General features: G+C 51.1%; 1 protein-coding gene across 3 annotated transcripts; it reads left to right on the plus strand.

Annotated features, from left to right (window-relative positions):
* The first annotated feature begins 947 nt into the window (after positions 1-947).
* Positions 948-25,561, plus strand: Siglec1 (sialic acid binding Ig like lectin 1). Of its 3 annotated transcripts, none has more exons than XM_027922298.2 (22): positions 948-1,034; positions 6,230-6,304; positions 6,669-7,028; positions 7,346-7,642; positions 8,918-9,184; positions 9,539-9,793; positions 13,470-13,769; positions 14,388-14,645; positions 15,681-16,016; positions 16,530-16,787; positions 16,988-17,290; positions 18,824-19,084; positions 19,212-19,523; positions 19,968-20,219; positions 20,525-20,794; positions 20,884-21,135; positions 21,449-21,751; positions 22,306-22,566; positions 23,334-23,636; positions 23,908-24,010; positions 24,388-24,460; positions 25,096-25,561. In XM_027922298.2, the coding sequence occupies exons 2-22, from the start codon at positions 6,256-6,258 to the stop codon at positions 25,201-25,203; spliced, it is 5,181 nt and encodes a 1,726-aa protein (XP_027778099.2). In that variant the 5' UTR covers positions 948-1,034; positions 6,230-6,255; the 3' UTR covers positions 25,204-25,561. The 3 variants fall into 3 exon arrangements, with proteins under 3 accessions (XP_027778099.2, XP_071464892.1, XP_071464893.1); XM_071608791.1 differs by having other exon boundaries at positions 25,013-25,165; XM_071608792.1 differs by having other exon boundaries at positions 25,032-25,165.
* Positions 25,562-27,415: the final 1,854 nt, after the last annotated feature.

Raw genomic sequence — 27,415 nt, forward strand, 5'->3', positions numbered from 1 at the left:
AAGGAAACAGTGACAGAAAATGACTCTCTGAGGATTTCAGCACAGAACATCACCAGACCTCGGCTCTGCACTTCCGTGGCCTGGAGTTCTGAATCCACTCTGACTTAGGGTTTCCTCTCCTTTTCTGCACATGCAAGTTCATGTCTCTGGACTGGGGCCCCATCTGCTATAGCTGGGCTTCCCACCAAGACAGGCAGGGGCTGAGTTGAATTGATTTTGAGAAATGAAAAAAAAAAGTATTGTCACTTGTATCTGAGATTGCTTGAAGGATTTAGCATTGATCCCATATTTCAGGTGTGCATAGTAAGCCCTCAAAAGAAAAATGGACTCATGTATTAGAACCAGCTGTGGAGAGGTCTTTCCTTGTCTGCATTCATGGAGTGAGGGTAAAAACCAGTAAAGGAGAGAGAGGAATCAGCCTATGCAGGGTCCTGGATGTTGGAGTCATCCGTGTCCGCCACAACCAGGGCCTGCTTTTTGGGAAGCTCTGAGAGGATCCAGGTGGCAGTGGGGTACACAGAGTCTCCCAAAGGGCTTGGAGAATAAATGCTCTGGTCTCGGTATCCTGTGATGCTCTCCAACCCCAGGCCAGGCTCGCTTCCTTCCCAGTCATCAGGGAAGAGCACTGTGCAGGGTGCTCCCCTTGGCCCCCTTCAAAGGCTCAGTGACCCAGAGAGAGGGGTGTGGGCATGGCTGGTGAACAGGAAACACTACCCCCATTTTTTACTTTGCCTGGGAGGAGTCACCGTGTGGCCCACGGTCCCCACTTCTGCTTGCTTATGTTTCTAGGTCCTGGGCCTAGGTCTTTCCTGTCCTGGTATTGTGCAAGGCCTGCAGCTGCCTCCCTGGCCAAACTCTGGGCTGGGGCGAAGAGCTGAGGCTTTGAGAAAGAGGAAGCAGCACCAGAGACTGGATCTTCCTCTCTTGGGGTGGCAGAACCCAGGGGAACCAGCTGCACCAAGAGCTCCTGGCTTTTCTTCCGTTTCTTCTTGGCAGGTCTGCTAGCCCCGCAGCCACTTCCTCCTGTGGAGCAGGTACTCCCCAACCCTAGGCCTGGAGGGCGGGGTGAGGGGAAGAGCGGAAGGTGGGGAGTAGGGAGAGGCTGAGACTTGCTGGGGGTCATCTGAGTGTGAGAGCTAGATCCCCAAACAACCCAAACCCAAGACACCAACCAGAGCTGTAATCAGAGCCTAAATTCCTCTACCACCCTAAATCTTCCCCAGTGCAGAGCACAGTCCCAATCGTAACCCTACCCTGTGTGGGCCCCAGTTCCTGTTCCAACCTGATCTCACTTGCGTGGTCACCCCAACCATCATAATCCCAGCCCCAACCCTGTCACCCTCATCCTAACCCAGTTCTGCCTTATCCTAACCTCACCTGCACCTCACCTGTCACCCTTGACCCAGACACCTTTCTCACTTCCATGGCAAACCCAATCCCAGCCCAGATTCCATTCCAAATCCCAACCATCACCCCCCATCTCAGTCCAAGCTCAGCCCAGCCTTAATCTCCTCTGTTCTCCCACTCCATCCATCCATCACTTTATCTGCCTGTGAGAGGGACCCTCAGTACTGTCTGTCGCAGCTCAGGGAGGGGTGGCTCCAGCTGGGGGCATTTAGAGCCAGTTTAAGGAATGAAACGTGAAATTTCTAATGTTGCCGTCAAAAGCCCCTCTATATTATACATGAATTCTGTGGCTTGCAGAATTAATGTTGGACCTGTGTTTGGGGCTTTCCTTTATTTTGAAAATAAGCTACTCCTGGAACTGCCCGCCTGTACCCTGACTTCCTTTATTAAGCCAGGGCCCTCCAGCTGGCCTTATCATCCTGTGTCCCTCCTTTTACAGCTCAAGAGGGAAGTTGGGGAGAAGCCCTGGTGTCAGGAAAGAGAAACCGAATCCTGCCTCTAGCAAAACTTCCTGGCCCTTTCTTCCTGGTCAGACTTGGCCTCTGGGATCAGAGGTCAGGGCTTTGGGGTCCCAGTCTGCCCTTCCCAAGATGTCCCAAGGCATTTGATCTTATATGCAGCAAACTTGGGTGCCATCCAACCTGCCACATGACAGTTCTGGGGATTTAAAACCCTGCCTTGGGACCACCCAAGACTTGGAGACACAGGATGAAGGCAGTGCTGTCCAAAAGAGTCATTGTCCAAGGGAAGGTTTTCTTCAGAGTGGCAGAGCTCCTTGTCCTCTAGTACATTCATGGCCCCCTGTCCAGGACTGAAAAGGTTCCTCTACCACCAGGGGCACTAGATGCTCACCAGCCCCAACCCAAGCTCAGGGAGTTCCTTCCCCTCCATACCAACCTTTCAAACAGGGATGAGGGTCTCTCTTTCTGGGGTTGTCCCTGCTCTCCCCCCTACCCTGGGACAGTTTTCTGGGTCAAGGCTGGTTTTGGGGATGGACCAGCTGATCTGGTCTTCAATGGGAATGACCCCTTTAGGGCTAAGCTAAGCACTGGTGACATCTGCAGAATGTGATCTAGGTGGGTCTAGAAAGGTCCTCCTACATGCTTCATATGTCCAAACCCACCATTCCTCTGTGAAGTTCAGTGTTATCCATTTTAGGACCCAAATGGAAAGAACTAGGCAGCTGGGGATGTTACCTGCAGCAAGCCAAGGAATCTGCCCTGATTTCAGCTGACTAGACTCAGCCATCCACCTGCATAAGAATAAGCTGCTTCTCCGCAGTTTGATGAAACATCATTAAATTCATTTTTCCTTTTTATATCATGTGCTGTTTTCCTATGTGGGCAGATGGCCAAGTCCAACCTGCTGGATCCAGGTAGCTTCCTTGGCTCGGCTGCCAGTAACAGGAACAACATGGACAAAGTTTGCTAATGTCCCCTGCTGCAGAGAAATGCCCTGACACTCTGCATAGGTCTGGGCCCCAAGGACACACATACCCCAGGTTGCTTTTTCAACTTTGGGCCTCAGAGTCCCACTGGGGCCCATCTCCAATACAGGCTGTAGGGTTGTCTTCCCAGAAGGGAAGCAGGCCTAGGAGTGCCAAAAACTGAGGACGAGCTGCTAGGCCAGTGCAAATGACCAGATCTGTCTGCTGGAGCAACCCCAGGAAAGGCCTGGGTCCCTGGGGGAGCAGAGTTCCTGACCTGCCCATGCCCTTTGCTGTGCTCCCTTCCAGGACATCCCTTCTGCCTTCTGCACTGAGCTGAGTACTGCTTGGGCATCCTGATGGCAGCTCAGGTCTGGTCCAGGCCTGGTCCAAGCCTGGGTATCTGCTCAGCCCTCCCCAGGTGTGCCCCTGGACATAGCAGAGTCAGCAGCACACAACCCATGAGGCAGATGGGCTCGGGGGCTGGGAGAGGTCATGAGCTTCCTGTCCCCATGTCCAGCCTCCTCAGGCTCTTCTGTCACTTCGCAGAGTCAGCAGGAACCAGGGAGGATTGCAAAGCTGACAGCAGTGTATATGATAAAATATACATAATATAAAACTTAGTCATTGAGTGTACAATTCAGTGGCATTAAGTACAATGTTGTGTAACTATCACAACTATCTCTTTCTAGAACTTTCTCATCATCCACAAGAGAGACTCATTACCCATTAAATACTAACTACCCATTCCTTCCTCCCCTTAGTCTCTGGTAAACTCTATTTCATTTTCTACCTCTAGGAATTTATGTTTTCTAGAAGATTCATGTAAGCAGAACTATATAATATTTGTCCTTTAGTGTCTGGTTGATTTCACGCAACATAACGATTTCAAGTTTCACATGTGTTATAACAAATGTCAGAATTTCATTCCTTCTTACGATAGATTAATATTTCATTGTATGCACACACCACATTTTGTTTATGCATTCTTCTGTTGATGGGCACTTGGGAAGTTTCCACCTTTCGACTCTTGTACATAATGCCACTATAAACTTTGGTGTACAAGTACTGATTTGAACCTCTGTTTTTAATACTTTTTTGGATACATGCCTAGGAATGGAGTTGCTGGGCCACATCATAACTCCAAACTGTTTTCCATACCATTAAATTCCCATCAAACAATAATGCACAAGGGGCCTGGCCCTTTGGTGCGCCCCTATAATCCCAGCAGCTTGGGAAGCTGAGGCAGGAGGATCGCAAATTCAAAGCCAGCCTCAGCAAATTAGTGAGACACTTAGCAATTCAGGGAGACCCTGTCTCTAAATAAAATATAAAAAGGGCTGGGGATGTGGCTCGTGGTTAAATACCACTGGGTTCAATCTCTGGTACCAAAAAAAAAAAAAGCACGAGCGTACCAACTTCTTCACATCTTCACATACTCATCAACATTTTTCATTTTCTACTTTCTTTCTTTGTTCATTGATAGCCATTCTAAATGGATGTGAAGTGATAGCTCATTGTGGTTTTGGTTTGCATTTCTTTAATGGCTAATGATGAACATTTTTCCCTGTGTTTATTGACCGTGTGCTTATTTTCATTAGAGAAATGTCTATTCAAGTCATTTGTCTATTTTCTGAGGTAGTTTTTTTTCTTTTGAGTTGTAAGAATTCCTTATGTAGTCTGGATATTAATCCCTGAAATGATTTGCAAATATTTTCTCCCAATCTTTTTTTTTGTTGTTTTTACTCTATGGATATGCCTTTTGATACACAGAATTTTTTCTTTTTCTTTATTTTTTTCTTCTTTTTGTCTTTTTTGAGACAGAATCTTGCTATGTTGTCTAGGTTGAGCTCAAACTCCTCAGCTCAAGTGATCTTCCTGCCTCAGCCTCCCAGGTAGCGGGGACAATAGCCACGATGCCCACCTCAAAATTTTTTCATTTTGATAAGGGTCAAGTTGTCCATTTTTTTCTTTCTTCCTCTCTCTCTCTCTCTCTCTTCTTCCTCCTTCCCTTTCTTCCTTTCTCTCTTTTTCTTTTGACATGGAGGTCTTGCTATGTTGCCCTGGCTGGCCTTGAACTCATGATCCTCTTGCCTCAGCCTCCAGAGGAACTTAGGATTAAAGGCACATACCATTATACCAGTTTCTGTTTCACTTTCCTGTGTTTTTCTGACATGCTCAAGGAAGCATTGCCTGATCTAAAGCCATGAAGATTTTCACCCATGTTATCCTCTAAGAGTTTTAGAGCTTCAGTAATTTCTGCTCTCTCTCCCCTTTGGATTTAACATCCATTGTACTCCATGGCGTTCCTTCCCCACCGGAGGCACTCCATGGCATGGGGTGCCTTCTTGTGCACAGTATACAGTAGGCATTTAACTCATACTTATGGGATATGTTGTAGGCCTTTGTACAACCTGTCACACCTAGACTTGCTCTGTCACCTCCCTGCCTCTACTCTGACCCACAGCCCTCTCTCACCAACTGAGGGGGACCCTGGTGTGCCTGGGGAGCTCTGTACTGCTGGGGCTCATATAGCCTCAGTCCTAGGCTTTCCAAAATGGAGGCCACCAAGAACAAGGCAAACACAGAGAGAGCGCTGGGGAGACTCCAAAGGAGAAGTTCCAGCGTAAAGTCCCACGTGCGCTGCACCTTGAAGGCAGAATAAGGTTTCAGCAGGCAAAGACCATTTATGGTAGAGACAGAGCTGGGTAGCTAGGGAGTGCTGAGCAGAAAGACTGGCCTCACAGTGGGTTGGTGGGGACAGGGAATGGGATGGAGCAGGGAGCAAGAAAGGGGTCCTTTCACATCTCACTGACAATTGGGAGCCATAGAAGGGTTTTGAACAGAGGAGTGATTCTTAAAGGCAGCATTTAGGCTAAATTTAATCAAACCCCATTATGGCCTGTAGCTGGTAAGGCTGGTGACAGGGAGAAAACTCTCAAGTGAAAAAAACAAAAAAACAAAACAAAACAACAACAAAAAAACCCCACTGTCATTCTCACTGGGTGCCCTGGACCTCTCTGGGCTCCAGTTCCTGTTAATTTGGGTAGCAGGGATGGGGCAGGGGAGTAGGGGAGGAGGGAGAAACAGCTGCTCAGTTGCCAGTGACTGCCTTGGTTCTTGAGGGGCGGGGAAAAGCAGAACTTGAGTTTGGGCCAAGGGGAGCAGAAAGTTTTCTTGGACACGCCACCCAGTGAGGGCATTTCTGTGCAGAGCCTGGACAGGAAACGTGGGCTCCTGGCTCCCTGCTGGCGGCCACCCTAGACATCCTTAGGAACACGGTCCTCTCCTAGGTTGGCCAGAACAGCGGGTGGAGACACAGGGCTGGACCCTCAGTGCCTGGGGTAGCCCTAGGAGGCTCCTGCACGCTCAGCCACTCTGTGTACCACCTCTTAGGACTGGAACCCACCTGAGGACCTGCTATGGGCTTCCTGTTCTGGCTGCTCCTTCTGGCCTCATTCTTCCCACCAGGTAAACTTGTGTCACAGGACCCAGCCTCAGAAGATCCAGCTTTCTGCAGACTGGATATGCCTTGGTCAGGTTTGGCTGCTGTGGTCAAGGGGGGGTCAGAGGCAGACAGTGGCAGGATGCTGAGCAGGAGGCCAAGTTTCCTCTTGAAGCCACCCTGCCAGGCCTCCGAGCAGCCCCCAAGGGACATCCATACCGTACCCCTAGGACATTGAGCTAGCCTGAGCTAGGGGTGCGCTGTGAGGGTAGGGCAGGGCATGTTTTTTGGGATTTACCTGAGGCACCTTTTCTGGGGTGAATGGCAGGGTATGTGGTATCCCAAGGCTGTATCACCCTCCTGTATATCTCTCTCCCACCCTCTCACCAGGCCACACCTCATGGGGTGTCTCTAGTCCCAAGACTGTGCAGGGAGTGAAGGGGTCTTGCCTGCTCATCCCCTGCATCTTCAGCTTCCCTGCCAACGTGGAAGTGCCCGATGGCATCACAGCCATCTGGTACTATGAATACTCGGGCCAGCGGCAGGTGGTGACTCACTCTGAGAATCCCACACTGGTGGAGGCAAGGTTCCGCGGCCGCGCCCAGCTGCTGGGGAATATGCAACACAAAGTCTGCAACCTTTTGCTGAAGGACCTGCGGCCTGAGGACTCAGGCACCTACAACTTCCGCTTTGAGATCAGTGATACCAACCGCTGGGTTGATGTCAGAGGCACCTCCGTCTCTGTGACAGGTGAGGAATGGGGAGTCTCGCTACTGCCTGGAAAGAACTTCCAAGCTGCTTCTAGACCCACTGGCTGATAGCATCAGACTTTGTCCTAAACCTCACCCTGGTCCCTTCTCAACCTCAATTCCAGCCCCCCGCCACCCTCCCCCACTCTGAGCCCCAGCAAACCTGTGCATTCACCAAAGTGGGGCTGGAGGTTGAAAGTAGCCTCGCTTTGCCATTAAGTCCCCTGATCAGGTCTCCCCCTTCAGCTGGGGCTTCCAGGGCAAGAGGTCTCAGGTGTGGCAAAGGGGAGTCCTGAGCACACCTGTCTTTGTCCTCAGAGAAGCCGAGTGAGCCCATCATTGCCTCCCCCATGGAGCTGCGAGAGGGCATGGAAGTGAACTTCAACTGCTCCACACCCTACTCGTGCCTGGAGAAGCCAGTCAGCCTGACATGGCAGGGCCAGGACCCCACTCGCTCTGTCACCTCCAGCTTCCAGAAGCTTGAGCCCACCGGCGTTGGCCACCTGGAGACCCTTCACACGGTCCTGTCATGGCAGGACCATGACCGGACACTGCTCTGCGAGGTCTCAGTGTCCAGTTTCAGGAGTCAGCGCAAGATTCACCTCCAAGTCCAGTGTGAGTGTGCGAGGGGTCCTGCCCTCATTACTGAGCACCGTGTCCGTGGCTCCCCAATGGAGAGAGGGGAACAGAGACTATGTCCCTGAGGCAAAACCAGGCATACAGTCAGGGCAGTGCCGATGAAGAGGGAGTGTTATGCTCTAGGAGCCAAGTTGAATGGCTCTGTTCCAACTCTGTTGGCTTTAAAGGGTCAATCCTCAAGGCCAGAGAAGGAGAGACACAAAAGGTCAAGGAATAGGTAAGCCTCCAAGTAGCTTTGGGGGTTGGTGACAAGTGCCCTCTCCCTAGGTTGGTGACAAGTGCCCTCTCTGGAGGAGCTGGTGAGATGGAGTCTACCCCTTTTCTGCTTTAAGCTGCACATGGTCATAATGAACAGGGTATCACTGGGGCCTGGCCAAGTCAATGGGGAGAAAGCCCATTGGTTATGGGTTTCCATTGGTTATGCTTCATCCCATCTCAATAAAATGGGGCAGCTGTTCTAGAACAATTACTATCTACAGGCACCAGTCTGCTGGCCTCCATCCACTAGATGAATAAACACTGGGCTAGCCACTTGTTTCCCATCTGTTTTCTCATCTGCTTAGTAGAGCTAATGATTTCTCATTCCTATCTCAGAATTGAATGGAAATAAGGGGCTGGGGGTGTGGCTCTGTGGTAGAGCGCTTGCTTAGCACGATTGAGGCCCTAGGTTCGATTCTCAGCACCACATATAAAAAAAAAAAAAAAAAAAAAAAAGGTACAATACCTTTGTGTCCAACTACAACTAAAATTTTTTTTTTTTTTAAATGAAAGGAATTGACACAGGTAAGGTAGTTAGAAGAGTGCTGGACACTTGGAAATATTAGCTTTTATTAGCATGTTTATGTAGAAAGAGGCCTTGGAACAAGATTTAAATAAATGTAGTTTCTTAGTATTGCCAGTTCCTTCCTTACAAACCCTTTGGCCCCTGCCATTAAGTGGCTGGTCCCTCACCAACAACCACCACAGGCCACTAAAGCAAGCAAAGTGGTGCCTGTGACCTTGTTCATGCAACTCACCCCCTGAAGCAGAAAACCACAGAAGGCTGCACAAGCTGGACGCCAGGCCAAGCATCGCATTATCAGAGCCTCAGTGGAAAAGGAAGGGGGCAGGAACGTGTCTGGGGTAGAGGAGGACAGGACGGAGGAACTCTTGGGACTGATGTTTGCTCTGAGTGCAAAGAGCAGAGTTTTGAAAGGAAACGAGAGGTGTGCTACCCCCTCCCTTACCCCACACCTGCATCATGACTTGCAGATGCCCCTAAAGGCGTGGAGGTCCTCCTCAGCCCCGAGGGGCGGAACATCCTTCCAGGTGATCTGGTCACATTCACCTGCCAAGTGAACAGCAGCTACCCTGGGATCAGTTCCGTGCAGTGGTTCAAGGACGGGGAGCTCCTGAAAGCCACCGGTCATGTGCTACAGTTGTCCCAGGCAGCCTGGAGCGACGCGGGAGTCTACACCTGCCAAGCTGAGAATAGCGTTGGTTCTTCAGTCTCACCCCCAGTCAGCCTGCATGTGTTCAGTGAGTCCTGGGTGAGGCTGGATCTAGCCAGAGGGTGGGGTGGGGTCCAGGCCATGGGACTGAGGAGAGCTGAGCCAGGGCAGAGCCAGAGGCTGGCATAGCTCTGTGCCTCTGGGATGCAGGTGTGGATCCCAGCTCTGCCTCACTGGGGGACACATGACAGAGTGGGATGTCCAGAGGACCCCTGTCAATAAGACAGAGATGCAGGGCAATTCCAAGAGCTTCCCTACATGGGGAGGGGTGCAGTAGAATTGAATAGAGATTGAAGCTGATTGGCTGCCATTTGGAACTCTGAGGGGTTGGGGCTCAAGTTGTCTGGGAGTCCCTCTAGTGTGCCCTATGCTTCCCTCATAGTGGCCGAGGTCAAGGTGAACCCAGCAGGCCCCATCCTGGAGAATCAGACTGTGACACTGTCCTGCGGCACTCCTAAAGAGGCGCCTAGTGAGCTCCGCTACAGCTGGTACAAGAACAATGTCCTGTTGGAGGAAGCGCACACCCCCACCCTTCAGCTGCCCTCAGCCACCAGGGCCGACACTGGCTTCTACTTCTGCGAGGTGCAGAACCCCCAGGGCAGCGAGCGCTCTGGCCCTGTCAGTGTGGTGGTCAAACGTAAGTGGCCAGGGTGGGGTGGCACTGGTACTGCCAGAGCAGAGCCTGAGGGTGGAGCCCCTGAGGGAGGCTTGGGGTTGCTGGCATGGGGCTGTGAGGCCACAGCTCACATCCCAGTTCTGCACACCTTGACTTTGGAAAGGCTTGGACCTCTCTGGGCCTCAGTTTCCTCCTACTTTTAAAAAGTCTTATTTGGAAATAAGTTCAAATTTATGAAGAGTAGCAAAAATGGTAGAAAGAATTATATATCTTTAACTTAGCGTCCCCACTTACTAACATTTTAGATGTTACTTTATCTTTTCTCTCTCTCTATGTGCATGCGCACACACACTTTCACATATGTTCATATGTATACACACATTTACTCTCTATGTAAACACATATGCCCTCCCCATGTACATGCACAGTGCACATATGTGTTATTTATCCACCTTCATACAAGTGCTCCTCAATTTATGATGGGGCTACATCTCAAACCTTTTGTCAATTGAAAATATCAAAATCAAGAATCTACTGAACAGTGTAGCTTAGCTTCACCAACCTTCAACCTACATGCTCAAAACAAATTAAACTACAGGTGGGCAAATGCATCTAACACAAAGCCTACTTTATAATATAAAGTGTTGACTAGTTCTTGGGAGTTATGGAATGCTGAATCACCAAAATGCTGGCCGCAAGGCATATGGTAGGGTGTCAGTAGCTTCCCCACACGGTCTGGGGGCTGCACTGCCCAACAACACGTGTGAGAAAGAATCATACCACGAAATTGCTAGCCTGGGAATGGATCAAAATTCAAAATTCAAAGCGCAGTTTCTAATGAATGTGTATCATTTTCACACTGTTATAAAGTTGGACTAATTGTAAATTGAGGATCATCTTGATTCACATCGTTACAGTTGCAGACATGATGTCTCTTTACCCCTAACTTCCTCAAGTGAGTATTTCCTAAGATCAATCCCTTACATAGCCCCAGTACAAAGATCACACTCAGGATGTGTGACATTGATCCAAGATGATTATTTAACCTATAGTCCGTATCCAAATTTTAGCAATTGACTCCACAATGTCTTTTAGAACAAATTTTTTTTGGGGGGAGGGTGGGTTCTGGGGATTGAACTCAGAGGCACTTAACCACTGAGCCACATCCTCAGCCCTATTTTGTATTTTATTTAGAGACGGGGTCTCACTGAGTTGCTTAGCACCTCACTGTTGCTGAGGCTGGCTTTTTTTTTTTTCTTTTTGTTTGTTTGTTTGTTTTTTTAAGTTTGTTTAGTTGTAGATGGACCATGACTTTATTTTATTTATTTATTTTTATGTGGATTGAACCCAGTGCCCCACATGTGCCAGGTAAGTGCTCTACCATTGAGCTACAACCCCAGCCCTGGCTTTGTTTTTATTTTTAATTTTTATTTATTTGTTCTTTTTAGTTATACATGACAGCAGAATGTATTTTGATATATCATACATCCATGGAGTATAACTTCCCATTCTTTTTTAAAAATTTTATTTACTTATTCATTTTATAGTAGAATGCATTTTGACATACTGTACACATATGGAGCACAACTTTTCATTCCTCTGGTGGTACGTGGTGTAATCATACATGTATTTTGGGTAATAATGTCACTACAGTAGTGTAATCATACATGTATATAGGGTAATAATGTCTCTCATTCTCACTCCCCTCTACCCAAACCAAAGTTCCTTCATTCTTCCCTATCCCCCCACCTCACTATGGATCAGCATCTGCTTATCAGAGAAAACATTTGGCTTTTGTTTTTTTGGAATTGGCTTTTTTCATTTAGCATGATATTCTCTAGTTTCATTCATTTACCTGCAAATGCCATAATTTCATTCTTCTTTGAGGCTGAGTAATGTTTTATTGTGTAACTTTACCACATTTTCTTCATCCATTCATCTGTTGAAGGGCATTTAGATTGGTTCCATAGTTTAGCTATTGTGAATTGAGGTGCTGTAAACAATGATGTGGCTATGTCGCTGTAGTAGGCTGATTTTAAGTCCTTTAGGTATAACCTGAGGAGTGGGATAGCTGGGTCAAATGGTGGTTCCATTTCAATTCTTCTGAGGAATCTCCATTCTGCTTTCCATATTGGTTGTACCACTTTGCAGTCCCACCAGCAATGTATGAGTGTGCCTTTTCCCCACATCCTTGCCAACATTTATTATTGCTTGTATTCTTGATAACTGCCATTCTGGCTGGAGTGAGATGAAATCTCAGTGTAGTTTTGATTTGCATTTCTCTAATTGCTAGAGATGATGAACATTTTTTCATGTTTGCTGATTGATTGTATTTCTTCTTCTGTGAAGTGTCAGTTCAGTTCAGTTCCTTAGCCCATTCATTGATTGGGTTATTTGTTTTGTTTTGTTTTGTTTTGGTGTTAAGTTTTTTGAGTTCTTTACGTATCCTGGAGATTAGTACTTTATCTGATGTGTGTGTGGTAAAGATTTTTTCCCATTCTGTAGGCTCTCTCATCATGTTAGTGATTGTTTCCTTTGCTGAGAAGAAGCTTTTTAGTTTGAATCCATCCCATTTATTGATTCTTGATTTTACTTTTTGCACTTTAGGAGTCTTGTTCAGGAAGTCAGGTCCTAAGCCAACATGATGAAGATTTGGGCCTACTTTTTCTTCTTATTACATGTAGGGTCTCTGTTGTAGTGTCTAAGTCTTCGATCCACTTTGAGTTGATTTTGTGCAGGGTGAGAGATAGGGGTTTAATTTCATTTTGCTACATATAGATTTCCAGTTTTCCCAGCACCATTTGTTGAATAGGCTGTCTTTTCTCCAATTTATGTTTTTGGCGCCTTTGTCTAGTATGAGATAACCATATTTATGTGGGTTTGTATCTGTGTCTTGTATTTTGTGGTCGACATGTCTAGTTTGGTACTAATGCCATGTTGTTGTTTTGTTATTATTGCTCTGTAGCATAGTTTAAGGTCTGGTATTGCAATGTTTCCTGCTTCAGTCTTCTTGCTAAGGACTCCTGAGGCTCGCTTTGAACTCATGATCCTCCTGCCTCAGCCTCCTGAGCTGCTGAGATTACAGGTGTGCATTATTGTGCTCAGCAGCACATTTTTTTCTGGTCCAAGATCTGGGCACACACATTGCATTTGGTTGTCATACATATCTCTTTATTCTTCTGTTGTGTCTCTCTGGGACAGTTCCTCAGTCTTTCTTAATTTTTCATGACATTGAAGCTTAAAGAGCATAGGTCAGTTGTTCTGTGCTATCCCTCAATTTGCATTTATGAGACTCAAATAGCCTAAGACTCTGAGCTTGGGCAGGAAGGTTGCAGGTGTGATGCTGTGTCAACCCTGGTGCATCCTATTGGGAGGCATCTGGTGTCAGTTTGTTCCGTGGTGGTAATGTCCCTGTTGATGGCTTGGTTAAGGTGCTGTCCACCATCTGGTCTTTACCATTTTTTTTTCATCTTTAATGTGGGGCCCCATCCCTACTTGTAATTTTGCCATGAGGACCGACTGGGACAACAGAGTGATTTGCCTGGCCCAGGAGCAAAAGTGCATTTGACAGGTGCTCAGGAGCTTCTGGGGTTGCCCTCTGTCCCTGGGCACTATGGGGCAACAGGGTGCAGGGTCATAGGTTATAACAGGGCATCTCCATCTGAGGGTGACCGGTCCTCCTCTGGTCTCCACACAGACCCACCCCTTGCTCCAGACCTGACCGCCTTCCTAGAGACACAAGCCGGGCTCATGGGCATCCTTCACTGCTCCGTGGTCAGTGAGCCTGTGGCCACACTGGTGCTGTCACACGGTGGCCTCATCTTGGCCTCCAGCTCTGAGGAGAGGGATTACAGCCCACGCTTCAGTATCTCCTCTGCTCCTAACTCCCTGCGCCTGGAGATCCGAGACCTGCAACAAGCTGACAGTGGAGAGTATGAGTGCTCAGCCACCAACTCTCTTGGAAATTCGACCTCCACCTTGGACTTCCATGCCAATGGTAACACGGGCACAGATTGCAGGGGAATGGATAGGGGAAACCCCCCCAAAGGAGGCATGCTCTGACCTCTTCCCTTTAAAAGTCCAGATGACTCAACGGAGAGGCTGAACTAGTTGGTTAGGTCATATTAAAGATCTGAGCTATCTGGTCATTCTAACCTCAGAAGTTCCTAGAAGCCAAGGCAAAAAGGGAAGTGTGGCAATGCACATCATTATTTTTGCAGATTATACTCGGACTCTGAACTTGGAGGGTCCTTTATAGACATTCGTTTATTTTTTATTTGTTAAACTTTTGGGCCAGCCTCTCTGCTAAGAGTCAGATGCAGGAAGTAAGGTCTTCCAACTGCTGCCCTTCCCTTCTGAGGCTATGGAAGATGTAGCTAATCCATCCAGCTAAGCTTTTGACAGGAACCTGGGCTCTGGCTCAGAGACCTTCTCAACTGTGCTGCAGTGGATCTGAATTAGCATCAAGGCCAAATCCTCCTGATCCACCATAAAGCTCAGAGCTGCCCACAGTCATGTGGGGAGAGGAGAAACCTACAGGGTTTCCTTTGGCAGGTGACATGGAGGGTGGGGACTTCGCAGCCTCTTCAAGCCTCCTTTCTCCCCCTCCTGCCAGCGGCCCGCCTCATCATCAGTCCAGCAGCCAAGGTGGTGGAGGGGCAGGAGGTGACTCTGAGCTGCAGGAGCGGCCTGAGTTCCACTCTGGACACCCGTGTCTCCTGGTACCTCAATGGAGTCCTGTTTCACGAGGGACCCAGCAGCAACTTCCTGCTTCCTGCTGCCTCCAGCAGCAATGCCGGCTCTTACCACTGTCGGGCCCAGGACAGCCACAGCGCCAGCAGCCCCTCCTTGCCAGTCGTCCTCACCGTGCTCTGTGAGCAGCCTTGCCACCAGCCACTGCCTACTGGGGGAGGGTCAGCCCACTGGGACTGCCAGCTGTCCTCACTTCCTGCAGGCTCTCCTGGCCCAGTCCTCCTCTGGGGTCTACATCAGGAGGGTGGTCACAGGCCTGGCCACAGTGGCCCTGGCCACCCAGGGCTGGGGAAATGAGCCAGGGCTTCCTCTGCTCCCTGAGTGCTGCCCTCCAATCCCAGTCCCTCTGCCCCTAAGTCTCAGTGCCACCATGGCCCCATATCCAAACTGCCTGCAGGTGACTCAGGGATGCTGAACTCCTATACATGTGCACATACTCCAAAGGCTGAGCCCTCCCCAGATTCCTGGAGAGTCTAAGTCAGAACCCCTCAGTGCTCCTCAACAGCCCCTCTGCACTCTCCCAAGGGAGCATGCTCCATATTATCCAGAGGGGCTGAGTCATGTGTAGAGCATGCTTAAGTTCCAGAAAGTCTCCCCTGACAGTGTGCACAGGGGCATTGTCTCAGGGCTTGTGGTGAGGGCAGCTGCCTCAACGGGGGTTTTCTGAGTGAGATCATGTGGTGGACTTGACTGCTAGGTGCCTTTTGACCATCTCTCTTGAGAAACCTTTAGAAAGAGGCTTTTGAAGGCATTATTCAGTATCACAGGAGCTGGCTTTGAGGTCAGAGAGACAGGCAGGTAGGGCCCTGGGGCAAGCTCAATGGAACCGAGAGCAAGGCTCCAAGGGACTGCTATGAGGGTGCTGGGCTCAGGAGCAGATGGGATTTCTGTAGAGTGGCCTTTAGCTCATGTGGCATCTTTGCTGCAACTAGCAAATTGCTCTCCTTCTAGGAAGACTCAATGCAGTACCCGGGCACAGGTGAGAGCCAGGAGCATGGGCTGAATCCCACCCACCCTGGTCTGGTTACCCTTGTGCAGTGCACAAACTGTACAGCCGTTTGTGGTCAATCTAGGGACATGCCTTTTTTCAGTGTGTCCTGGGAGCCTAGCCAGCCTGTGGCCCTGGGATGAGTGGCCATGTTCTTCCTCCCCACAGACCCCCCACGCCAGCCCCTGTTCACCGCCCAGCTGGATCTCAATGCTGCCGGAGCTGAGGCTGAACGGCTTGGTGTCCTCCTGTGCCGGGTGGAAAGTGATCCTCCTGCTCAGCTAAGGCTGCTCCACAAGGACCATGTTGTGGCTAGTTCTCTGTCACCAGCCAGTGGCTGCAGCACCTGTGGGGGCTGCTCCCAGCGTGCAAAAGTCACCAAAGCCCCCAACTCGCTACGTGTGGAGATTCGCAATCCAGTGGTGGAGGACGAGGGCTTGTACCTGTGTGAGGCCAGCAATGCCCTGGGCAACTCCTCAGCCTCGGCCATCTTCAATGCCCAGGGTGAGTGGGTGCAGGGGACCGGTGGGCTGGGGGCTAGGGGCTGGAGCTCCCGCCTCTGCCTCTCCTGTTCTGGGGAGGGCTGATCAGGCAAAAATACCCCTGTTCAGCAGTGGGAGGCAAAGCTGCTCCCAGTGACAGAGTGGGGTCCCCCTGGGTGTCTTTTGACTATCTGTCTTGGGAAACTCCACACTGAGGGAAGCCAAAGCTTCAGATCCTTCCTATGCTCAGTTTTGGTCAGGGACAGGCTTGGAACTGTGAGGCTGATCTCTGAGCAAAGGACAGTAGGGCTGTCTTGTCCTCTTTCTCCTTTACTATGCCCCCTCTCTGGCCTGGGTCTCCATGTCCTCTAGTACCCACTTCTCATGAGCTCTCCCATGAGCTCGTCTGCTGTCTTCCCTACACTGAGGGCAGCCCAAGGGGTCTCCTTCCCTCCCTGCTCCAGGCCCCTGGGTTGGGCAGGGGGTAGTCATAGTGGGGTCTGTCTCTCATGAGCCCATGCTGCCTGCTGTCCAGCCACAGTCCTGGTCATCACACCATCCAACACGCTTTGGGAGGGCTCAGAGGCCAACCTGACTTGCAATGTGAGCCAGGAAGCCACAGGCAGCCCTGCCAACTTCTCCTGGTTCCGGAATGGGGCACTGTGGGCCCAGGGCCCCCTGGAAACTATGAGATTGCTGCCCGTGGCCAGAACCGATGCTGCCCTCTACGCCTGTCGCCTCCTCATGGAGGATGGTGCCCAGCTCTCTGCTCCTGTGATCCTGAGTGTGCTCTGTGAGTTCTGGCCAAGGGCAGCTGGGGATTGGAGGGTGGAGGGGCTCAGGGGCACAAAGGGCTTGGGAGGTAAGAGCCTGGACTGGCCATGGGCTACCTTGGGTTTGGGCTGTGCATGTGCAGTGAGAAGGGGCCATGGCGTGGCACTTGGAATGTGGTGAGATGGGCTGCAGTATCCTGAGTTCTCCCTGTTCTTGCAGATCCCCCAGACCCACCAAAGCTGTCGGCCCTCCTGGACGTGGGCCAGGGCCACATGGCTCTGTTTGTTTGCACTGTGGACAGTCGTCCCCTGGCTCAGTTAGCCCTATTCCATGAAGAGCGTCTCCTGGCTAGCAGTCTGGGACCCCAGCTCCCATCCCATGGCAGGCTGCAGGCCAAGGCCATGGCCAACTCCCTTCAGCTAGAGATTCGAGAACTGGGTCTTCGAGATTCTGGAAGCTACCGCTGTGAGGCCACAAATATTCTTGGATCAGCCAACACCTCGCTCTTCTTCCAGGCCCGAGGTGAGTGTCAGTGCTCTCATGGTGTGAAAGACACTGAAGCCCAGGGAGGCTACTTAGGTCAGACTTGGGGCTGGGGTGCCATCAATTTTGTGCAGAAATGTGAGTCTTTTAGCATTGGTTAGGGGACAGTTTCCAACCAGTCAGCAGAATGCCTCCTGCTAGATTTTTGTTGTTTGTACAAAGGATTGAACTCAAGGCTGCACCCCCAGTTCTTTTTGAGACAGAATCTTGCTAAGTTGCTGAGGCTGGTGTCAAATTGCAATCCTCCTACCTCAATCTCCTTAATAGCTGGGATTGCGGGTATGTGCCTCCATGCCTGACTTCCACTAGATATTTTCACTTGTAATAACTATAGCAACCACTAGGAGGCAGCAGCAATTACACGAGATGGTTTGCTTGGTTCCAGCACTTTGTGGCATAACTTATTTTATAACACTATAATTCTGTTACATAGTAGGTATTCTCATACAAAACTGAATGTGTATGTATATTATGTATATATGCACATATACATATGTGTATATTCTTTCTTATACATATTCATATTCTTCATTCATATTCATATATACATATTTATATAATATGTATGCATATGCATATATGTATATATTCTCTACAAAAATTATCCCTAAGCAAATAAACAAAAAAGGAAAGATAATGTCTGCAAAGCAAAGGCCAAAGAAAAATAAACTTTTCTTTTCCCACAGTGACAAGCAACAGCAATTTGGGGCTTACTTTGGATTTTGGTTCTGTGTATATTTTCTTACTTATTATACCCATTTCACAGGCAGAGAAATTGAGGGTCAGAGTTTTAGGAGCTTGCTCATGGGCACATGATTCTGCTAACTCTGGATCAACTTGGTTCTGGTCCTGATATGGCCTGTGCTCTCAGTTACCATCCCAGCTGTGCCTCCTCCCCACCTCCACCCTGGTCTCCTGCTCCAGAGCCAGGGGGTGGTATCAAGAAGCTGACCTTTGCTCACTGCCCAATACCTGGACTCTTTTTCCTGGAGCCTGAGTGCAGGACTGGGCTGGAGAGGGCTAGAAAGTACTCGAGGTAACACAGCTGCCAACCTCCCTTCAAGTCCTTCAAGGCCACCCACATAGTCCCATTCACAGTCAACCAATAGCCCTCGCCATGACCTAACTCCCTCCTATTTCAGTGCTTCATGGGTCAATCCAACATTTGTCAAGAGCTAACACATGCAGGTGCTATACCTGGTGATGGGGCTACAGGTCACACAAGCCTGGTTCCCATAAAGCCTACCCACTGGTAGGCAAGATTGATTGACAGAGCAAAACCATAACTCCAGGTGGTGGGTGGTGAAAAACCAGGGTGGAGTCTATGCAGGCAAGTTGGGCAGGAAAGGCAGAGATGGAGCTAAAAGTGGATCCTGGGAAATGCTCTGGAGGAAAGCTGTGGCTCCTGGATATAGGGGCGGGGTTTTGCAGTCCTGGGCAGAGACTCGTACAGTCCCAGACTGCAGGAGGGATGTTGGCAAGCCCCCACCTGCCCTTGGTTTCTCTTTGCAGGAGCCTGGGTCCAGGTCTCACCATCACCTGAGCTCCAGGAGGGCCAGGCTGTGGTCCTGAGCTGCCAGGTGCCCGCGGGGGTCCCTGAAGGGACCTTATACCACTGGTATCGAGATGGCCAGCTCCTCCCGGAGTCGAACTCTGCCACACTCCGTTTTGCAGCCATAACTCTGAAGCAAGCTGGGGCCTACCATTGCCAAGCTCAGGCCCCAGGCTCAGCAACCACCAGCCTGGCCGCTCCAGTCAGCCTCCATGTGTCCTGTAAGAGTGTTTTCCCATTCACATGTGGGGGAGAGGATGTATTTCCTGGTCCTGGACTCTGCCACCATGACAGAGCCCTGGATGAGGGTCCCTGGGCCACACCCTGACCACTCCCCACCTGGTGTAGACACTCCACGCCAAGCCACACTTACCACCCTGATGGACACAGGCCCAGGGCGACTGGGTCTCCTCCTGTGCCGTGTGGACAGTGACCCTCCAGCACAGCTTCGGCTGCTTCATGGGGACCGCCTTGTGGCCTCCACCCTACAAGGTGTGACAGAACCTGCAAGCAACTCTCCTCGGCTGCAGGTAGCTGTGGCCCCCAATACACTGCGCCTGGAGATTCACAACGCAGTGCTGGAGGATGAGGGTGTCTACACCTGTGAGGCCACCAACACTCTAGGCCGGGCCTCTGCCTCAGCCAGCTTCGATGCCCAGGGTCAGTGTGTGTGTGTGTGTGTGTGTGTGTGTGTGTGTGTGTGCGTGTGCGCGCGCGTGCACATGTGTCTCATAGAAGAGGGGAGAGAAGGTGGGAGAGGACCCTAGAAGCCTGGGAGCATAAGGACAGTCTCCATTCCCATGCTACCTTAGCCCAGTGGTCTTCCGGCTTAGGTTTCCCAGAAGAGCCTTTTTAAAACAGAATTTTTCTTGGATGTCCCAGTAGATAAAACTAATCAGGGGAAACCACCATAGTGTAGGGTTCATGGTGTTCACCCCATTTGCCTTCCACCAGGGGCAGGGAGGGGCTTGGGACCTTCTAGGACTCTGCAGAGCTCCATTTGGGACCATCCAAGAAACACTGAGCCATTTCCTAAGCTCAGCCTCAAGACCTGCACAGCCTCAAGATGCTCACTGGTGTCCTCTGCCCTCCCTCTCTCCCCAGCTGTGAGTGTGCAGGTGTGGCCCAAGGCCGTGGTGCAGGAGGGGCAGCAGGTGAACCTGACCTGCCTTGTATGGGCCGCCAGCCTGGCCCAGCTCACCTACACGTGGTACCAGGATGGACAGCAGCGCCGCGGTGCCCGCTCCATCTCCTTGCCCAATGTCACGGTCACAGATGCTGCCTCCTATCGCTGTGGTGTAGGGCTCCCTGGCCAGCCACCCCACCTCTCCAGACCTGCCACCCTGGACATCCTCTGTGAGTCTGGTTGGGTGCAGGATGGGGTTGAAAGGAACGACAGCAGCTCACAGGAATCAGGGAATGGCCAGAGTGTCACAGGCATTTAGCCCAAGGACTCAGCACCCAGCCAGCTGATGGAGCACTGGACAAGGGGCATTAGAGCTGGGGGCAATAGAGATAGATCTTTTCAGGGCAGAGGAGTAGTGCCCAAATTGGATAATTAGAGGGCCCATGGGGTGGGGAGCCAGGGCCCTCCTCAGTCCCTATGCACTGGCCTCTGCAAGACTTTCATCTAAATTTGTATGCCCTCCGGGTCTCCACAGATGCGCCCCGCAGCCTGCGTCTGACCTACCTCCTAGAGAGCCGCGGTGGGCAGCTGGCTCTGATACTGTGCACTGTGGACAGCCGCCCACCTGCCCAAATGATCCTCAGCCACGCTGGTCGCCTCCTGGCCTCTTCAACTGCTACCTCTGTCCCAAACACCTTGCGCCTGGAACTACAGGAGCCACAGCTGAGTGATGAGGGGCTGTACAGCTGCTCTGCCCACAGCCCCCTCGGCCAGGCCAACACATCCCTGGAGCTGCGGCTAGAGGGTGGGTGGGGGCCAGGTGGGGGGCCACAGGGGTGGGAATCAGCTGTGGTGTCTGGCTGGCCCCAACAGACCCTGACCTTCTTGTCTCAGGTGTACGGGTGACACTCACTCCCTCGGCTACTGTATCTGAGGGGGACCCTATCACAGTGACATGTGAGGACACTGCAGCCCGCCCACCCAGCCTCTATACCTGGTACCACAATGGCCGTTGGCTGCAGGAGGGGCCAGGCACCTCACTTGAGTTCCCGGTGGCCACAAGGGCTCACGCAGGTGCCTACTCCTGCCAGGTGCAGGATGCCCAGGGCACACGCAGCTCCCGGCCTGCAGCCTTGAAAGTCCTCTGTGAGTGAGGGAGGCTGGTTGGGGCTGCTTGGGATGAGGGTGGTGGGAGGTGCTTCTGGGCTCAGTGAGGGAGGGCACGGGACTGCAATGGGCTCAGGAATGGGCATTTGGAGAAACAAGGACATAGGTTATGAGAAAAGACATCCTATGGCCTTACAAACCCTGCCTGGAGGACTCTGCCTACAGGACTCCTGAGATGTTTCTTCTAGAAAGTGACCATTTGTCCAGAGACTTTGGCCTCAACAGCATCAGGCAAGTGGTCAATGGGCAGTGCATAGGCAACACTCCCATCTGTGCCCTGCCCCACCCCTAGATGCCCCTCGAGATGCCGTCCTGTCCTCCTTCCGTGACTCGAGGGCCAGACCCATGACCGTGATGCAGTGCACTGTGGACAGCGAACCTCCTGCCGAGCTGACCCTGTCCCACAATGGCAAGGTGTTAGCTACCAGCAATCGGCTCCATGACTCAGCACCGAGGCAGGGCCATGTGCAGGTGGCCCGCAATGTGCTACGGCTGCAGGTGCAAGATGTGCATGCAGGTGATGACGACACCTATGTTTGCACAGCCCGCAACTTGCTGGGCTCCGTCAGCACTAGTGGGAAGCTGCAGGCAGAAGGTGAGTGAAAAAGGAGAGGCAAGAAGGGAGCTTGGGTTTGGGGTTCAGACACTGAGGCCAGAGTCCATGTGAGGGGCTGGGATTTCCACTAGAGGGGACTGTCTGTTCTGAAGGTGTAGGAGAGAGCCCTGTCCTGAGAAGTCTATTCTGATGGAGAAGGTTGCCCATTCTGGTGGTGAACAGCAAGGGGGAGGTGTTGCGATGCCCAAGGGAAGTGGCGATGGAGAGGAGATAACCCCACCCTCATAGAACCCAATCTGGGGTGGGGGTCCCAGACCTGCCCTGGAAAAGCCTGGAGCAGGGAGAGAGACAGCCTTACTCTCAGATTGGGGTGGAGATCCTCATCTCTCAGACGGCCTGTCTGTAAGGGAGGCATATTTCCTGTCCTGGGAGCTCCAGAGTATGGATGTGGGACAGCCCTCTTCTTGCCCTCAATGTGAAGGGAGAGGCAGTCCCATCTTGCAAGGCACAGATCCCAAGACAGATTGAGACCTCCCTGCAATGCCCAGAGGCAGGTACAACTCACTGACCACCTTCCCATCCTTGGCCTGCAGGCATGCGTGTGGTAGCTGAGCCAGGCTTGGATGTGCCTGAGGGTGCAGCACTGAACTTGAGCTGCCACCTCCCTGGCGGCCCTGGGCTTGTGAGCAACGCCACCTTCACATGGTTCTGGAATGGCCGACCACTACACACGGAGCCTGTGTCCACTCTCACTTTCATGCACATGGCCCGTGCCCAGGCTGGGCTGTACCACTGCTTGGCCGACCTCCCCTCTGGGGCCACCACCTCTGCTCCAGTCATGCTCCGTGTGCTCTGTAAGTGTGAACCCTCTTCCACCAGCCTTGGTCTCCCCACATCCTCCATGACCCTCAGGTCTTCCTCCTCTGCTGTCTGCCAAGAGTAAAGGCTTTACACGAATGGAATCCTGGGTTCTGCTGTCAACTGGTTGTATGCTCTTGTGCATCTGTCATGGTTTCCTCTTTTGTAAAATGGGGAATACATCTTCTTGGGAGAAATACAGGAGATAAAGCATTCTGAGTGCCTGGCATACAGGAGGCCTTTGTCAGCCTTGGTCTTCTGCTCCAGTCTTCCCTAGCACCCATGCTGCAGCAGTCAGCTATCGCTATGTAACAAGTTACCTCTGCAGCAGTCAGCTATTATTATGTAACAAGCTACCCCAAACTCACAATTCTATGGGTCAAAAATTTGGGCTAGGCTCAGTTGGGATCTCACTGCATGTGGCTGCCATTGTTTAGTGGCTCCACTGAGGCTGGATTGTCCAAGATGGTCTCATTCTTATGGCTGTGATTGGGCTACATGTGTTCAGCAGGCTGGCCTGGGCTTCCCACATGGTTGCATTTCAGGAAGCAGAGTGGAAGTTTCAAGACTTCTTGAGGTCTATCTCTGAAGTCCCTCAATGTCATTTTTGCCTTTAATTGGTTGAAGTGAATTACAGAGTCAAAAAGTGAGGAAATAGGCTTTATCCCTTCATGGGAGGGGTACCAGACAAGCTGCATGGGTGCAGGAAGGGTGGAATTTGTAGTCATTTCCTACAATCACCATACTCTTTTTCTCCCTACAGACCCTCCCAAGGTGCCCACCATGACAGTCTTTGTGGAGCCTGAGGGTGGCCTCCAGGGTATCCTGGACTGCCAAGTGGACAGTGAGCCCTTTGCCAGCCTGACCCTTCACCTTGGCAGCCGACTGGTGGCCTCCAGCAAGTCTCAGGAAGCTCCCACTGAGCCACACATCCATGTCTTGGCCTCCCCCAATGCCCTGAGGGTGGACATCAAGGAGCTGCGGCCCAGTGACCAGGGAGAATACGTGTGCTCTGCCTCCAATGCCTTGGGTTCTGCCTCTGCCTCCACCTACTTTGGGGTCAGAGGTGAGGAGAGGGGGCTCCCAGGCCACTCTGCACAAAGGCACAGATCTCAGGTCCAAAGGTTGTCTTCCCTGAGTCTGTTTGGCTGCCATAAGACTGTCTTTGTAGTCTAAAAGATTGCTTAGAGTGCTCTTGCATCGCGGGGGGCCGGGGGTTTGGAAATGAAGGGAAAGTTAGAATAGAAGTCTTCATCTTGGGTGGGCCAAGGTGTTGGGGAGGGAGCACTGGGGGCCATGAGCCACAGCTGTCCCCTGAGCACTCCTCCATGTTCCAGCCCTGCACCGGCTACATGTGTTCCAGTGGCTCCTGTGGGTCCTGGGGCTGCTATTGGGCTGCCTGTGCCTGCTGTTGGGCCTGGGGGCCTGCTACAACTGGAGGTGGGTCTAGAGCCAGAGGGTGGGCTGCCTTTCTATGCCCTTTTCCTCCAACATTGCCCCATATCCTTTAGGGGAACCTTCCTCTTCCCAAATTCACAAGCCACATACTTCCCAGCCCACCTCTTCCAAATTTGGGAATCCCTTCCAGAGTTGCCTCTCCATCCATCTTTCTGTAGCTTTCTTACTTTTCTTTTCCCTTCCCTGTTTGGGCTACAGAACGGGCCAGGGAGGAAAAAAAAGATAAGGTATCCCATGGTGCACAGGGCTTCCCCTGCTCTGTATAGGGGGCAGTCTTGGGCCAGCATGTGGGTGGGGAGGGAGGTTGAGGGCAGGTGGTAGGGAGCAGGGAGCCTCTCTGACTCCATTCCTGCATGTAGGAGGAGGCGTTTTCATAAACTGAATGTGGGCGAGAATTCTGTGGAGATGGCTCCTCAGAAAGACACTACGCAGGTAATCACTCAGTCAACACAGCCACATGCAGACATGAGGCCTGGCTACCCATAGTGCCTGGCTGGCATCTAGAGGCCGCGCTCATTGATAAGATGGTGCCTGGGACCAGGGGGTGGAATTTGTGGTCATTTCCTACAATCACAGGGAGTTGGGAAGGGAACTGGCATCACTTGGAAGATTGGGAGAGCAAGATTCTGAGACTGAGAGCAGCCACTGGGTGTTTGCTGGGGGACTGGCTCCCTGATTCTGGTAGATTTTTTGGTCTTAGCATCACCCGCACTTTCGAGATGTTTTAACTTTTATTTTGAGGTCTCTCTTCCCCTTTCCTGAGCCTGCCTGTCACCTAATCAAGGGTGAAAGTCTGTTACCCCTCCACTGGGATGTGCCTCTTCTCCTGCACCCATCTGGTGTCAGTTTTAGTCATTCAAAACTCCTACCAATTCCCTTGGGACTCTTACCAAGGGCTGGGGGCTGGGGGCTGGGTACTGGAGGTAGGGGGATGGCCCTCCTGTGCACCCAGAGTCCTGTGACCAGGATTTTCTTTGTGAGAAGCTCATTGATCCTGATGCAGCCACACGTGGAACTTCATCCTGTGTTCTGCCCCTGAGCTGACCAGTGGCATTACCTGCCCTCAGGAAGAGGAGGTTGCTGGCATCTGTGATGACTCTGGAAATGTGAAGGAGGCGGCGTTGGGTCTTACCTACCTCTGTGCAAGCAGCGCAGTGACATCTGACTTTCTATGACTGGCTCCAAGCCTCTCACCCCCAAGAAAAATGGGTGGTAAGAGGAGATGGTGAAACCCAGTCTACCCCGGGAGGGTGTGGCCTCTGCGGGATCCTGAAAAGAATTGAGCTGGTCCTGTTGTCCCCTTCTCTCTCTGTCTCTACCTTTTCTCTGGGTCTCTTCTTGTCTCTCCATTTCTCTTCCAAAGGAGGTACTGTTCCTTCATATCTTTCTTCTCAAAGCCCACCCTGGACTTTTTGGATGGATCAGAATAGTATCTGAGAACTCATAGAGTTGCCAAGAAACTTTGTACCAGGCAGAATACAACTCAAGTTGCTCTTATAAGAGATCAAATACAATGACATCAACATGATAGAATTTTGTTTTTCTCTTGCCTGCTAATCTGGGTATGCTATGGTGGTATAAAGTGTTGGGGCTCAAGATCCTTCTATTTTACTTTCCTCCATCCCAAAAAGGTGGTCTTTGATTGTGAGATTTAATATGGCTCCACCATGTCTGCAGCCCTCCAGTGAGAAGAGAAAGAGTGGAAATGGAAAGCACTTGTCAATCGAAACCAGAAGTAGCATATGTCAGTTGCCCTCCCTTCCCATTGGCTGGAATTTAGTCATATGGTCACTCCAAGTTGCAAGAAAGGTTGGGCAATGGAGTTTTTATTCTGAGTCCAAAATACATTTGGAACTTCTATTTCCAAAGAACTCCCAACTAATGACACATTCCTGGGACTTTTGACATTGATGGGAATGCCGGCAGCAGACTAGTTCTGTCTTGGTGACCCCAGCCATTCTGGTTATGGGCTTCCTGAAGGAGGTTGTCCCTCTCAGGACTTAGGACTGAGGAAATCAAGGTTTGGTGGTCCCTATGGTGAGGGCATGCCAGGCTGTGAGGGTGCCTGAGCAGACATCTTTGTATCAGATCTAGCCCCTGGAAAAGAGGTGCCTCCATTCCCACGTTTCCCCACCCAACCAGGCCCTGCTTAACTGGCTTTCTCAAGCACCAGGAGCAGACACAGATGTCATCAGCGTCATTGTTGCTGGCATCCCTCTCCTTGACTGAGTGAGCTCCTGTCCTTTTCCTGCGGGCCTGTGTACCACGTTGAAGGGAATGAGGGTTGCCAAGAAGGAATAAAGTGCTCCTGGGAAATTAGGAACTGAGGGGAGCCAGTTCTCAGGTGACTAGTGACCCTCCCTTGTAGACTGGTAGCCGAGAGTGGGAGAAGTAAAGGGACTGATCTGGGCCTATGACTTGGGATAGGAAGCATGGTAAATAGGGGGGCATCAGCATAGGGGTTAATAGTTGGGAAGAAATTGGGTGCCAGGCAAGCTTTGTGCAGCTGATGTTTCACGCACCCTTATTCCAGACCCCATTTCTTTGTGCCCGATTGTCACACTCTTCCTGGGAGCCTGTCCAGCACGTCCTTTTGATAAACTTCCATCCCATGATGCAACTGGAGTGAGTTTCTTATAACTCAAAACTTTTGGGCTAGAACACAGAGGATTCCAACGTTGGTGGGTTTTATTCTTGGAGAATATTTGCAGAGGTGGCCAGGGAGTGCGTATCACATGACACTAACTGCCTTCTGCTGAAGCGATCTGTGTCCCTCCCTGCTCCTTGTGGCTCTGGTTATGTGTTGTTCACCCCCAGTGACCAGCACAGTGACTGGCATCATTTCTTCTGAATTGTTGTCAAGCAGGAGGGTGGAAAGAATGGGCTAAATCCAGAGGTGGGAGAGGAAGAGATAAAGCCAAATGCTGCCAGATGTTTGTGGGCTGTCTTAGGGAAGAGAGAGAGAGAGAGAGAGAGAGAGAGAGAGAGAGAGAGAGAGGAGAACCACAGATGGCAGCAGGAGGGGTGCCTACTGGGGTGTTTGGGGACATGTAACATGTCTTCATTTGCTTCTGTGTCCCTCCAAGAGATGTACGTCCACCTTGGATTGGAAAGTGCTCAGAGGGTTCAGTTGGTTCCATCCAGGGATCTGAAGCCCCTCTTAGTGTTTTGAAATAAACTTGTAATTGAAGTGTAACATATACACGGAAAAATGCACACAGTATCAGTGCATACAGCTCCACGACTTTTCCAAAAGTGGACACACCCATGCCACCAGTGTCAGATCAAGAAACAGAACATCACCCACACCACAGAGTCCTTCCACAGCCCCTCCCAATTGTACTCCCCAGGGGCAGCTACTATCTTGATTTCTACCACCATAAATTT

This window comes from Marmota flaviventris, chromosome 2, assembly GCF_047511675.1.
Source record: "Marmota flaviventris isolate mMarFla1 chromosome 2, mMarFla1.hap1, whole genome shotgun sequence".
Lineage (NCBI taxonomy): Eukaryota > Metazoa > Chordata > Mammalia > Rodentia > Sciuridae > Marmota > Marmota flaviventris.

Bases quoted from the DNA above. Each gene is read 5' to 3' on its own strand.
- Siglec1 (XM_027922298.2), top strand. From the start codon at position 6,256: ATGGGCTTCCTGTTCTGGCTGCTCCTTCTGGCCTCATTCTTCCCACCA. The intron at 9,185-9,538 runs GTGAGTCCTGGG...CTTCCCTCATAG, and splicing joins AGTCAGCCTGCATGTGTTCA to TGGCCGAGGTCAAGGTGAAC. The intron at 24,461-25,095 runs GTAATCACTCAG...ACCTGCCCTCAG, and splicing joins CTCAGAAAGACACTACGCAG to GAAGAGGAGGTTGCTGGCAT.